This window comes from Argopecten irradians, chromosome 14 (assembly GCF_041381155.1).
Source record: "Argopecten irradians isolate NY chromosome 14, Ai_NY, whole genome shotgun sequence".
In the NCBI taxonomy this organism is placed as follows: Eukaryota; Metazoa; Mollusca; class Bivalvia; order Pectinida; family Pectinidae; genus Argopecten; species Argopecten irradians.
The window spans coordinates 11926990-11940971 of NC_091147.1; the positions used below are offsets into that span (position 1 = coordinate 11926990).

At 38.2% G+C, this 13982-nt stretch overlaps 1 protein-coding gene across 2 annotated transcripts; it reads right to left on the bottom strand.

Moving 5' to 3' along the window:
• Nucleotides 1-8822: 8822 nt before the first annotated feature.
• On the bottom strand, nt 8823-13136 carry LOC138308287 (uncharacterized). Of its 2 annotated transcripts, none has more exons than XM_069249280.1 (4): nt 12739-13136; nt 12446-12494; nt 10439-10504; nt 8823-10162 (listed from the first exon to the last, which is right to left on the bottom strand). In XM_069249280.1, exons 1-4 carry the CDS (start codon nt 12787-12789, stop codon nt 9726-9728), a joined length of 603 nt encoding a protein of 200 aa, XP_069105381.1. In that variant the 5' UTR covers nt 12790-13136; the 3' UTR covers nt 8823-9725. The 2 variants fall into 2 exon arrangements, with proteins under 2 accessions (XP_069105381.1, XP_069105380.1); XM_069249279.1 differs by having other exon boundaries at nt 12641-13129.
• Between the last annotated feature and the right edge of the window lie 846 nt (nt 13137-13982).

Below are 13982 nucleotides of genomic sequence, written 5' to 3' on the forward strand. Positions count from 1 at the left end.
ATGGTAGCTTCCTTTTTCGGGAATCATTTTCCGGACACCATTTCTTTACGTGTCTCTGTAAATCGTGAACGTCTTGAAACATGATACCACAATCGTCGCAGGCCGACATATTTTCTTGATCTGGTAATATCTGCTGCTGCTGCTGCTGCTGCTGCTGGGTATACGTCTGCACGGTCGGAGTGTCAGTCTCAAAATGATCGTTGATGTGCTTTGTTGGTCCTTTTATAGACCGCTCGGAAAATATGTCATTGCGCATGCGTGATGATTCGGGTGTTGATGGTTTTAGATCGACGAGTAGGTAACCATATGGCTTATCAGTAGCCTCACTGAAATGTCTCATCAAATATTCATGATTCCCAGGGTACATCTGTCTTGCAAGAGTCATGACCTGCTGTTTGTCGATAGGATTGTTGAATAGCACTAAGTAGTGACAATTCCTCCTCTGTGTTGGGTCTTTATTGTAGTAAAGGTTTTGATTGATAGCCAAAACGGACAAATTTCTGTGATGACTCCCCTCCGTAAATAATTCGTTGATACGAGGATCTTTGCTTGCTGTCGACATGAGATCATCCAAGATCACCAAGTTTCTCACGTTTGGACTAATGAAAGAATCCTGGTCTAAATCCAACGGAATCCCTTGGATGAATTCTACCGCTGGTGAAACCGTTGCTTTGATGACATCATAAAGTGGCTGTAAAGCCATAAAATACGCTGAGGAGGTGGTGATAGTTTTGTCATACAAGATTGAAGCAGTGTTTTGACAAAATAAGTCTTCCCACATGAGGTCGGTCCCGAAACAGTTGCGGTAAATGGATGTTTAAATACAAACTCTTGATGCTGCTGCTGCTGCTGCTGCTGCTGCTGCTGCTGCTGTGTTGTTGTTGTTGCTGCTGCTGCTGTTGTTGTTGCTGTTGCTGCTGTTGCTGCTGCTGCTGCTGCTGCTGCTGCTGCTGCTGCGCTGCTGGGTATTGTTCTCTCCTTCCATATGTTTATGTTTTATGTGACGTTTTAAATCATGTGGCCAGATATATTCACTAAAGCAAATTTCACACTGGTGCTTCATATCGATGTGTTCTCGTCGGCGTCCAGATTACTAAATGAGAGTTTTACAGTTTGTCCCTATATATATACCGTGTCAATTGCATTGTGGGTAAAAATAACTCGACCAATTATAATAACATTTAATATTTATAGTCCCTGTTAATGAGACGGAACACAAGTCAGGGACCCATCTTGTGCCCATCTGTACAACAATCTATAATGGACAATGTATATTTACAAATAGTCGAGAGTCATCTACCACCCGAATGATGGTACTCGAATAATCTGTGTATATGTACACCATTTCCCATCACACTATGTCTTGACATTAGACCTTTCTTGGGTAGTTTACTCTCCTGATATTCTCCAATGCCCGTATGCATAACTAGTGATGCCATCGGCAAGCAAATATCGTTTGTCGTCGAATGGCGAAAGGCCTCTTTTGGTTAGAGATACATTAAAAAGTTGATGTTTATAACTTCTGATCTGATTCATTTTTGACATTATGATTTTCTTTTGCAGAAGGCTTTCTTTGTAGTGCTCGAAACGGGTATGGTTTTCGATGACATATTTTTTTATGCCTTTTGCTTTTTTCGATTCTACGTTTGTTTCTAACATTTTCCCATCTTTTTCTTTTTTACAATTGTAAGTGTAGGCATACACTTTCGCTTTTAATCCAACAAAAGCATGAATCGGGTTCCCAAAGGTTTCGTCCTTCATTTTCCCTAATACCTTTTTATTTTCTATGCTGTAGAGAGGATGGGATGTGCAATATTCTGAGGTGTCAAACAAATGTTTGTCTTCCGACATATCTTGATAAATGTCCTCTGTCCTGATGACGTAGGCCAAACTGTCGGTATCGGTAAAGAGGAGACGTGCATTGCATCCATATTTTCGTTTCATATAATTATAATGAAAGTCATACATCAATGTTTTGGAGACATCGAGAATACTGAATCCCACGTATATAGGTCGGTTCAGATATAGTTTTGATTTTAGCATGTGGACACCAACCAAATCCTCCGAAAAGATCCTAAACTCGTGGAAAGTTGGTTTACATGTTAATTTCATGGCCTTCTTCTCGCTGTTGACGAGTTTAACATCCATTCTCTTCCTTAAATTTTCCATGGTCTTCCCAAAAACGCTATTATTCATCAGCTTATAGAAATCTTTCTCGAAGCTGTTTCGCGATTGCTTCCTTTTTTGGGTGTTGTAATCAATATAAGGCTTCAGCCAAGGCGACTGTTTGAACGCTAATATTTCTGTGAACATTTGTAAGCTTCATGCCAAGAGAAAGATATTGCTTCAGATTTCGATAATGTATGACATACTTCTCCTTGTTTTTGAGATTTGGTATGAGTTTTTCGGATGAATGATAATGATCTAAGCAGTCATGCTGATTTCCACAGTCTCCTAGATCCCGCCATAATGTTTTACTGTAGTATGACAAATCATCCTTTCCTACAGTTATTCGTTCAGGAGCCAAGGGGTATTCATTGTGTATATCATGGAGATCTGTTGAATACTCGAGATTTACTTCTAATATGTATCCCTCACTTGCGTCATCCGGAACTGTCGTGACATCAAGCTTGTCTTTGTCGGTATCACTCAGCCAGGAAAAGTCATGAGTGGGTAGGGATTGAGACATGGCCCATCCATACAAATTGTTTGCATCTAAGTAGGTGATGTATTCTTTTGGTTTCAATGGATCATAACCTGGTACGTATGGGTTGTTTGCCTCTGCAAACCGATGACTGATCATGGATATACCCCCTCGCAAGCCTTTTTCGATAAACAGATGTTGATCGATGTCTGTGAGTAGCTCTAATTGAACTCCCGTCATTTTCAATGCTGCTTGCCACGCTAACCCAGGGGCGGTGTAAAAGTGAGCTGCATCGAGCCCGTATGACTCCAGACATAGATTCCTAAAGTTCTCAAACACATCGGCGAGCCCGAGCACATCAGTTAGCACGTAGAGATCCGAGTATTCTCCAAGATTGTTTATTCTAAATGTTTCCCATACTCGGAGAGCGTGTTCATACTTTTGATCAGATATGTCTTCTCCAGTCAGACTGCTCCGGAATGCTTCTTTTGGAGGAAGACTGGCTTCCTGAAACCTATGCGGACCATCGAAATAGTCATAGGGATACACCTGTTTTTGTAGGAGAAGTTCTATATCCTCTTCACCAAAATGCTGTGTCATGTGTTCAAACTTTTCTTTACCGTCTGCGGATAAATTCACGATGAGTTTTTCCAGTGATGTCCCCATAAACTGAAAACTGTCTATGAAGTCCATACAGCCCATGGAGAACGAAATGTATTTCTCCATATTGTTGGGTATACATTTGATCTCTTTATCACACACCTTTCCAATGGCCTGCATGATTAGATGGGAATCGTAACCGCGTAAATTGTGAAATACAACCGGAATGCGTCCCGTGAACTTAAAGTTGATGTTGCACTTGTTGTGAGCAGCTCCCCTAAATTTACCGGTCACGTGACAATGGTCCCTTACTCTGTCCTCACCTAACACTTTTCCGCAAATGTGACAGTTAGTTGCTTCATCGAAGGCTTGCCAGTCAGTCCCCGTCATATCCATTGGCTCGACGTGTTTGAACCTTTGCTCTATTTCTTCCTGTTCTTTTAGCATGCATTCAACAAACCTTTCCGTGACATCTTGTCCTCTGTAGACCACGGGTTCCTTTGATGTTTCTTGTATGAGCCCTACGACTTTATAGGCGAAGCTGGATGGTACATGATGTGTGGTTTTCTCCGTGTGGGATTTGTCTGGGTCAACATCACATCTCTTTATAGGCACCTGGAATGACTCGAAATCCGCATATATAATGTAAGGTACCTTAAGCTGCTTTCTCACATCCTTATAGAACAGCCACTTGTCCTCTTCTGTTGGTAGTTTAATTTTTTGAGTACCATGCTCTCGGCAGTAGGATATGTGATCTTCTAAAATTCTTTGTTTTGTAAATCCTTGCAAACAATAGATACAGAAAAAGTGACGGTGACTGTCACTCTTTTGATTGTTTAACAGACGATTCAGATCTTTAATCCAACAAAAATGTGACTTTCGTCCATCTGATATCAACAATAAATCGACGTGTCTCTCAAACCTTTGCTTTGTCACGTGGATCGGGAAAAGCGAACCTTTTTCGTATCCTAATACGCTGATGCTGATTTTGTTCAGTGTTTCAAACTTGGTGATGTCGGCTACTTTGACGGGAAAAGTAATGCCTGTGAAATCGAGTTCATCCTGGTGGATACTGTATTTACTGACTCGCTGGGAATCTCTCTTGGCCGAGTGTAATGCAGCAAGCACTGACCACATGAAACATTTCTTGTCTTTGTTTTGAACGTTGATGATGGCATGCTTTGATCTCAGCTTGATCGGTAGAGGGATGTAGCTAGAGCCTTTAAGAGGTTTATAGCGGGCAAAGTGTATCTGAATTTGAATCACCTTGTCCAATGTCCAATTACTTCCCTGACGTTGGTATTCGATGAAGGAACTTTGCATCTTTCGGATAGATTCCTTCATACCTTCATCTATATCCAATGGCTTTAAAGTTATTTGACACTTTCCACGGAAATGTGGTGTCACCCGTTCTACTGTTTCTCCTTTCGGTTTTGACAGCTGGACTTGTATAGATAAGTACCACTTGACACCTCCACCGACAACAGCTTGCTCTATTATCTTCTTAATGGGGTCGTATTGTTGTTGTATAAAAGTAGTTGTGTCTAATTTAGCTTGACTCTCGGCAGGAATGGCTACTACTTTGAAGGTTCCCCCGAGCGCTTCTTCGGAGCATGCATCATTTCTGTTGGCTATCATCAGCTTGCTTTACAGCAGCCTCGGGGACTAAAGGTGTGTTGTTCTCATTGTTGTCCTGCCCGCCTATTTGGTTTGGAACATGGCTATCTAAATGTTTGCGGTATTTGTCATTTCTCCAAAATGATTTTCAACAACAGGTATGCAGAGGTTCACCGTGTATCTTCTTATGTCTTGTGAGTCTATCTTTTCGCCCAAAGTCTTTATCGCACACGTTACATTTCCATTTCTTATCTCCATGTTCGGCCATATGTCTGGTAAGAGTTTTTTTGTGTTCAAAAGATTTGTTACAGTAAGCGCAAGACCATTTCCCCTTCTTAGCCTGAATATTAACGTGATCCATAGCTTTCCTTTTCTCCATAGTTTCTACAATAACAAAATATGCCGATAAGCTCCCTACGATGTATCCTGAATGAATGATGTTTGAAAATTACAAGCCCGTCCATTTATATCCTACAAATCAATGACGTCATCCCCTCAATTTGATTGGTTAATATTTTTCAGATACTAATAGTATTAGTAGATTTTTTTTAAGCTTACAGACGTGTTTAAACGACTGATTAAAGGACCGGAGTCCTATGGCGTTCGTGCGAAGAACACAGACTACTGTCACCAGTAACTGGCATCACCCAATGGGTCCACATGAATTATTGGTCGGAAAGAGCTTCCTGGATATCGCGGGGACATGTCACATTATAGCGCCCTCTTTCCGTTGTGGACTTGTGACATCGCCCTAATCCAGTACACCTAATTCATGCGTGACAAACACCTCAGTTGTTCTAATTACTTAATATCGAATTATAATTTTATGTTTGATTAATTCCTACTATGAGTATAATTGTGTCTGATTAAAGGACCGGAGTCCTATGGCGTTCGTGCGAAGAACACAAGCTCCTGTCACCAGTAACTGGCATCACCCGAAGGGTCCACATGAATTTTTTAGTCGGAAAGAGCTTCCTGGATATCGCGGGGACATGTCACATTATAGCGCCCTCTTTCCGTTGTGGACTTGTGACATCGCCCTAATCCAGTACACCTAATCCATGCGTGACAAACACCTCAGACTTTGTTAGTACTTGTGCCGAAACTTACCTTTTCTTCAGCTGTATATATTCCAAGGGTTCTGCTGCTTCTCGTTCCGGGGTCTTCTGCAGAATGACTTAGTACTTCATTTACGCCTGTATTTATACCCTCTCAATCACTCCATTATTTTCACGTAATTTGATTGGTTAATATATTTTTGTGCAATTTTATTTTTCATTTTTTTAGTGTCATCGTAGTGGACGGACGTGTTTTACATTGCTCTGTAGGAAATACAAATTTTATGTTGAAATACAAATTTCATATTTTCGACGACACCGGCTCTGTGAATCGACCCAACACCTGAGTTAGCTAGCTAGGCTGTGAATGCTTAAAACCGTCTAGACCGCTACGCTACAGGGGCCGGATATTAACTAGGCTATTAAATTTTCTATGTATACACATGTGTGTGTATATACACATAAATAGGTAACGCTTCCTGTAAGCGGCCATTTGCAGTTATAGTGATAATAGTGTGAGCGGAATTTAATACGTTTAAGGTTTGTTATTAAAAACATTTATCCTCGACTATGTTAAGATTATACCTAAATACGTTTTACACAATGACTACATTTCGAGTAATAACGTATAACTATATACGAGGAAATGTACCGATTTACCGGCACATAAACTTAATGTTTACGTGTATATAACTAAACCACTGAACATTGTTGTATGTGAACACAAAGAACTTTTAGTTCGTGGTAACTTTTAAAACAACTTCCTATAGTTTTTTTATAATTTTACACGTTATCAAATCACATCTATATATTCATATGGAACTGGTCAACAGTGTCACTATTTCGAAACGTGATGTAATCGTATTCGCTAGAGCTAATCGTTGTACATGTAAACCCGTAGTGTGTAGTTATATATATAGATATGTAATCGTGTTGATTTATATGATTAACGGATTGTTATTCTCTAACGGTTTGTAAATAAAGCCATTGTTGCCGTGTTTCTCTATTTTATATTTATAATTTAGGGATATTCATCTTCAATCGTTTTTGCTGTGTTATTTATGTGTGTCAACTCTGTGTTACTATAGTAAACAATAAACAACTTATTCAATATATATATGTATCATGGAAATATAATATTCCTGAAGGTTTGACGAAACACGAATAGCATAGTTAATGAGTGATCATAATCGAAATTTACAAGGTAGTGTGTGACCTGGTTTAGTAGCCATTCTCGGCGTTGTTTACACAACAGGTTGAAACTTGTTTGACTATTTCTAAACGTGATGCAATCGTTGCCGTTATCAATAGATGGATTACCCCATGACGATATAAATAGATGGGAAAACCCATATCGATTAGAACCCCCCTCTTCCCATGACGTCATCGATCGGTACCCCCCTCTTGAAGGGGGGTGCCATAGGGAGGTGCCAGGTGGTGGTAAGGATTATATAGGAGGTGCACTGAGTGACCCTGCGCCAAAACCGGTACTTTTGTACTACTACTCGTAATATTATTTCGTTCCCACGTAATAATATTTCGTTCGAACGCAATAATATTTCGTTCGAACGCAATCATATTTCGTTAGAACGCAATTATATTTCGTTCGCAATCAGTAATTTTATTTATTTCATGTCCGCTCCCAGCCACCGTATAATGCTATACAATTCATAAATTAATTGTAAATAAATTAATAACGGCAAAATTCTCTATCGCTTAATTTTGACCATCATCAGATACGGAAGTGGATCCGGAGCCAACGTTATGACCAACGTTATGAACTTATTTCTACTGAAAGTATACTGTTTTAGAAATACATGAAAATGGCTTTTAACGGAGATTGTATATTGTTTCATGAAAGCCTTAAAAAGTGAAGACTAAAGTCGGTAAAAATAGTGTTAATATATGCAGTATTATTTCTTACGAGACAGAAAAATAAAATTTCCTGTCAAAATCGGTCTGCACGCGAAGAAGTTGATTTATATAATTTGAATCCTAAAATGTCCTTCCGGCTGGCTCTGTCAGTGTTGACATTTCCACGTAGCCTCGCTTTCAAAGAGTTATTTTAGAACTGTACAAAGTTCACAAGGGGCTTTTCCATAATTACAATGGCCAAAACTAGGCAACGTAAGCAGAACTTGATCATGACCGTCGTTTTTATATGTGAAGACTTTTGAAAGGCTAATGAACGCCTTTAGACTGGTTTTCTTTGCCCGACTGTTCACTTTAACTTATTGATTTATGTTGATATAACTCTAAACATCACTTTTTAAATTAGATACATATACTTAGTATATTAAACATTTCCATTAAACTGTTTGTTTTGTAATTACCGTCGTTCTGATGACACAAATGTTATTTTCTCAAATTAATTGTGTCTTTGTTGTATTTAAACTTGGAGATGGAAGTGAGTAATGTTTGGGGGTATAATGACAATACCATCAATGAATTAGGACGCTAATAATGAAAAGAGATATTTATCTTTTTTAAATTTAAAATCTGTGCCAGTGTATCTTCAGGTTTGCTTAAAATTGAAATATTGTAATAATGAATATGATATTATCTACGTTTCTGACCTGATTTTTCATTTTAATCGATTGAAAAACAAAACTATCTATCTACAACTTGCTTTTTCAAAATTAAATTTTAGGAACTAATATTTTAAAGCAATTGTGTCCTTAATTCCAATATAATGCATGGTATCCATCATCACAATCATCAACAATTATTATTCTTTAATATCAAAATCAAAGTGTCACAACTGCTTGTATGACACGAATCCCATACTATATTTTATACTAGGTAGAAAATGTCATGATGATAGGTCAGTACTAGTGCTGCGTAATTGGTCAAAAATTACAATCGGTCATCGCTTGGAAAGAACAAACGATTAAATGTTTAAATTGAGGAAATGAATCAGGCTTTATTTCACAATGTTATAAAGGAGTTGTTTTTATTTACAACAGGTTTGATTAAAGATGCTCCACTGCTGACGAATCGTATTTTTCGTTATCAAAAAATGGGATTAGACGATTTATTATTTTTATTCAGGTACAAAAATAACTTTTACTTTACACAATTACCACTATTGAGAAGTTTGAGCTTTTTATTTTACTTGAAGATAAAGATATTAAAAATAATTAATTGCGTCTCGAAAAAAAAGCATGGCACTATGCCCTATATGGAATGAAATACTAATTGCTCATGCACTAAGACCAAAAGCAAAATAAATACATACTCATATACGCTGAAACCTTACGTGCATGACCTATCGTAATTGTCCGTTACAAATTTGTGGGGGTCACAGTAAAACAGCTAATATATGTGGCTTGTTTGCTTGTGTGACCAATATGCCATCCTTGTAAAACATTATATTTTTCATCACATTTGCATACAGATTGCAAGACATATTCGATATAATTAAATAAAAAGTAAACAAATGTACAATGTATGCAGAACGAAACAAAGTAGTCAGACATGCGCACATGTAGCTATACATTGTGTACATGTAGTTGCGTAGCGCTGACACTTGTTACGTGTACATTAGGACCGGTCCAGAACCGTTTGAAAATACAAATTTAAATAGCGTTGTTAACTAGAATAATACAGATATTGTATATTTATGAAGATTAAAATGTGCTGCTGTTTTAGGGAAATGTGAATAAGATGCAAACGATTATGATAGTAAATCCCTCTGGGAAAAGTCAACAACATTCGGCACTCAGCTTTTTATATGGTATGCAAAGTCGATAAGAAATAATAAAAAAAGTGATAATAATAAAAAACATACACACATGGTGTTATTGTCAGTGGGTAGTGTTATATTCAATAATTTTGAACATGCCGAAGAAATGAGAAAACGGCTTGTGATCAACATGATACGGTGATTGTTTCCCGCCTACATCTGTGACAGCCTCGACTTCTATTTTGTCCTTCGGGTTCATGTATGTAACACCACAGAGGAAGCTCGTCTGGTGTGTTTGTTGGTGCTTCCCACCAACCTTGGCTGTCCACAAAAGCTCTCCGTTGCCACCCAGGATAGATGATCTGTATTTGTATAGATTGTGTGACCCTGTTGGTTTGTCACCGGCCGCGGCGCGGAAGTCAAATGTATAGAAGGAATATATCAAGTACATCCCGGCTCCGGTGGAGGCGGAGTCCATTTGCAGATGACGTCCATCGTCGGACAATGTAAGATTTCGTAAGAATGCAGTTGAATGGGCCTTCTCCGTCCAGGAAATCCCTTAAGTTAAATAGAACATGGATTATATACATATAAGGTCATATTTACTTCAATTTATCAAACTAATAAGATTTTTTCCCCAAAAACTTTATTTCATTGCTGATAGCATGTTTTTTTTTTTGGGGCAAAGCCATATTAATATATGAATATACCGTTATATTAGACAGAATCCTTAATTCATATTAGCTACATGAAGCTAACATTGATATTTTCAAAAATGATACATAACATATCTGTGTGTATTAATCTAGTATTAATTATGATTAATTTTAATACCTTTACTAGTGAATTTGGCGTATAGATGGGCAGCATGATTTCGCTCTCGCCACCAATGCAAAGCCTCTGGTTCCAACAAGAAAATGAGAAACAGCTTTATCAATTCAGTTAAATCTGTCTTCTGAATTCAAGACGCAAAAACGTCAAAGCATATTTGCGTGTGCTTATTTTAACGTCTTTTTGTATTATAAGGACAAAATAATTTATAACATACAAATATATTGATCAATGCAATCTGATATGATATCTAATATTTATTTCTGGTATATTATGGCACCAGATGATTGACATTTTACAAACTGTGACCTTTTTGACGCTAAGTTATACTTTCCAATATATAATATAATTCAAACATAAAAATACATTATAGTTCATGAACAAATATTAAAAAGTATTATTTGGCTCCAGCAAAACTGGACAAAACAAAACAAAACAAAGACCATCCTGTATACTAACCCCCATATAATGTAACTCCTTAATCATATATCATAAACCAGTGGCGTAGGAAGATGAAACGTAATGGGGGGGGGCAAAGGTCCTCAATATTTTGTAACCCCCCATTTTTTAACCCCCCCCCCCCCCCGCCGCACCTACAGGAGGAGATTAATTCAACTCCCAACCATATATGTTTTATGTACATTTTTCATATATCAGTAAATTTAATCCTTGTACACATTTATAGACAGTGGGGTCGCTATAAAAGGATATTAACGGATACGCAAATTGGCCAGATTAGCGTGTGAGCGCCGAAGGCGCGAGATTTTAGTGTTTTAGGTGTCTGAGGGTGACCCCCGGAAAAAATATAGTAATTTAGAATGGCTGAGATGAGTTTTACAATGTATTTTGATGATTTTGCGAGCGCCCGAAAGCGCGGGATTTTGGTGTTTGGGGGGTCCGGGGCCTCCTCTAGGAAAAATATTACGATTAAGAATAGCTTAAATGAGTTTTGATGAATATGCGAGCGCCCGAAAGCGCGAGATTTTGGTGTTTGGGGGGTCCGGGTGTCTACCCCGGAAAAAAAAATTACGGTTTAGAATGGCTGAGATGAGTTTTACGATGTATTTTAATGATTATAAAGCGTTCTTAAGGTGGTAATTTTCCTATTTAAAGCTGCTTGCATTTTAGAAATGATAATTGTGTCGTCAAAACATTATGCAACCCTACTCGATCTGAATACACCGGCTTCACACCATCGGCACATGGTTGTGTAACATACAAAATGAATTAATATTGTCTCGCTAAGACATAAACAAATTGATCTTTTAAGAGAATTTGTTTAGGAAGTACATAAAATCCTGTGTATTGAATTTTGACTAGGCCTATTTAAGGTTTGACATGATGTGCTTGAACGTTTTGGAAATACGCCGCGCAGCGGAAATTTTTTTAGAATGAAGTACGAAAAATGTGCAGGAAGGCAATTTTTTTTTCAAATAAACATTTTTAGAAAATTTCAGTCGGCGAAAATGGGGGGGCAAAAAGACATGTTTGCCCCCCCCCCCCGTCCTGGGGAACGGGGGGGGGGGCAGTTGCCCCCCCCCTGCCCCCCCCCCCCCCCCCCCGCTTCCTACGCCCCTGTAAATGTATCATGATGTCCTAACCCGCTGGTACACTGTATCGATAAACAAAAACAATAATGCTTATAGAATCGGCCATGGCCGCCAGAGGGCCCACACACCCCTCCCTTCTATGTAGAAATAAATTTGATAACGACTTAAAAGTTTCTTTATTACTCTCTCATTTATTCTAAATAAGGAAATATTCTACTAAAATCGTATCCCTTTCCTGTATAATCATGATACGCTAACCAGGTTATATCTTTTAGCTAGTCCGTTTATTTTGTAAATTTTATATTATTTTATTACTAGTAAATGATTATTAACATACATGATAAAAAGCTCTATTCTATTCACAATTGTTAGGAATATCTTAACTTCCGTCATCATTTTAACATACCTGAGCGACTAGGACTTATATTTTCGTTTTGAACAGGTAAAAATATGAACTTACCGTGTCCTCCATCTGTATTCAAGAGCTGCCGACGCTGCAAGTTCAGTAGCTACAAAATTAAAATGGCATGGCTGTAATTACTCGTGCAGTGAATATACACAGAAAACCATTAGAATGAAATAATAATAAAATAGAACAGATACATATAACACACACGAAGGTGACATTTCCTGCCATTCTATAAAATCTTCATACTTCTAGGACTGTGTCGTGGATAGCGGTGTCGTTGTCCGGATGTAGACAACACAGACGGTTGTCCTCGTCTATCGTTAGATGGAACTCGTAAAACGTACGTGCATCAATGGTTTCCCGTTCATCACACGGAAGACAAATCGGTCCACCATAATCTGACAAAGGCGCTGTCTCTATTGTCGGGACAATGTTGTCCGTGGTGTCTTGGTTGCGGTGTGTCTGACGAACAATAAAGAGGGCTACTAACGCAAGTAGTAGCACAATATTGACAAGTACAGTGATATGGAAGGCACGTTTTAAGCATTTTTGAGTTTTTCTATGCTCTTTTCTATCCATGTTGATGGGAAACAGTCGTATTACAACATAACAAGCTGTGCTTAAATCCTGTAGTAAACTAATACTCCTATATCACTGAAGATAACATTTTAGTATAGACCAGCAGGCAGTTGGTAAGTCGTACTACCCGATATACCTGTACAGGTACACCCGGATTGTGAGCTGACACAATCATCTATTTATAGACCATTCTGAGAATTTCAAATGAAAATAACACCGCACTGTAGGCGAACATTGTTTAATCATATTAATACTGGCAAATATACGACCAAAGAGAAAGTTTAACTCACTAAAACTTAGAAACTTGAGCTTCACTGATATCTGTAGTAACTTGCTGTCTCTTTGGTGATATACATGAATAGTTGATCTACTGCAGTAAACGCATCTACCATCATCGTATTTTCAAAACCCTTCATGAATTATATGGTTATATTCAGTGGCATTATTTTATACATAGATTATTAATATTGATACTTCAAATATATTTTGTAACACTTTCCCACCAAAGATGAAACGTCGTTGAGTCTAAATGGGATTCGAACTCGCGATCCAAAAGTGGTGGGCTTGTGGTAATATGTCGGGACATCTTAACCATTCGACCACTGCGGCCCCTATATAGATATACAAACGCTATTATTATACCTCACCGATGAGTCACAGTCGCTGATTGGTCGAGAGACGTCACGTGTGAGGGCGACAAAACATCGTGTATCCCGCTGAACGTCATGTTCAAAAATCATGTTTCCCCCATGCGGAGCCCTCGTACGTTTAGCAAGAGTTATCGTTCGTGTAACGGAACTCTCCGAGGTATTCCGAAAACAAACAAAATGGATGGCAGACGACGCTTCCGTCCGAGGAAATGTATTAATATTTTTATGATAAAGGATACAGATAACACAATTACACTCCATGTAATGTTTATATGATGTAACATGCTAAAGGGAGTTGATTTGGGCTGAAAGATACGGTAGGTCCAACTTCTGATTTAACAATATCTGTATCGGACAAA

Coding starts and splice junctions, on each gene's coding strand:
- LOC138308287 (XM_069249279.1), bottom strand. CDS start 12,973: ATGGATAGAAAAGAGCATAGAAAAACTCAAAAATGCTTAAAACGTGCC. Junction 12,495..12,640: donor TCCACGACACAGTCCTAGAA/GTATGAAGATTT, acceptor TTAATTTTGTAG/CTACTGAACTTGCAGCGTCG. Junction 10,505..12,445: donor GAATACAGATGGAGGACACG/GTAAGTTCATAT, acceptor TGTTGGAACCAG/AGGCTTTGCATTGGTGGCGA.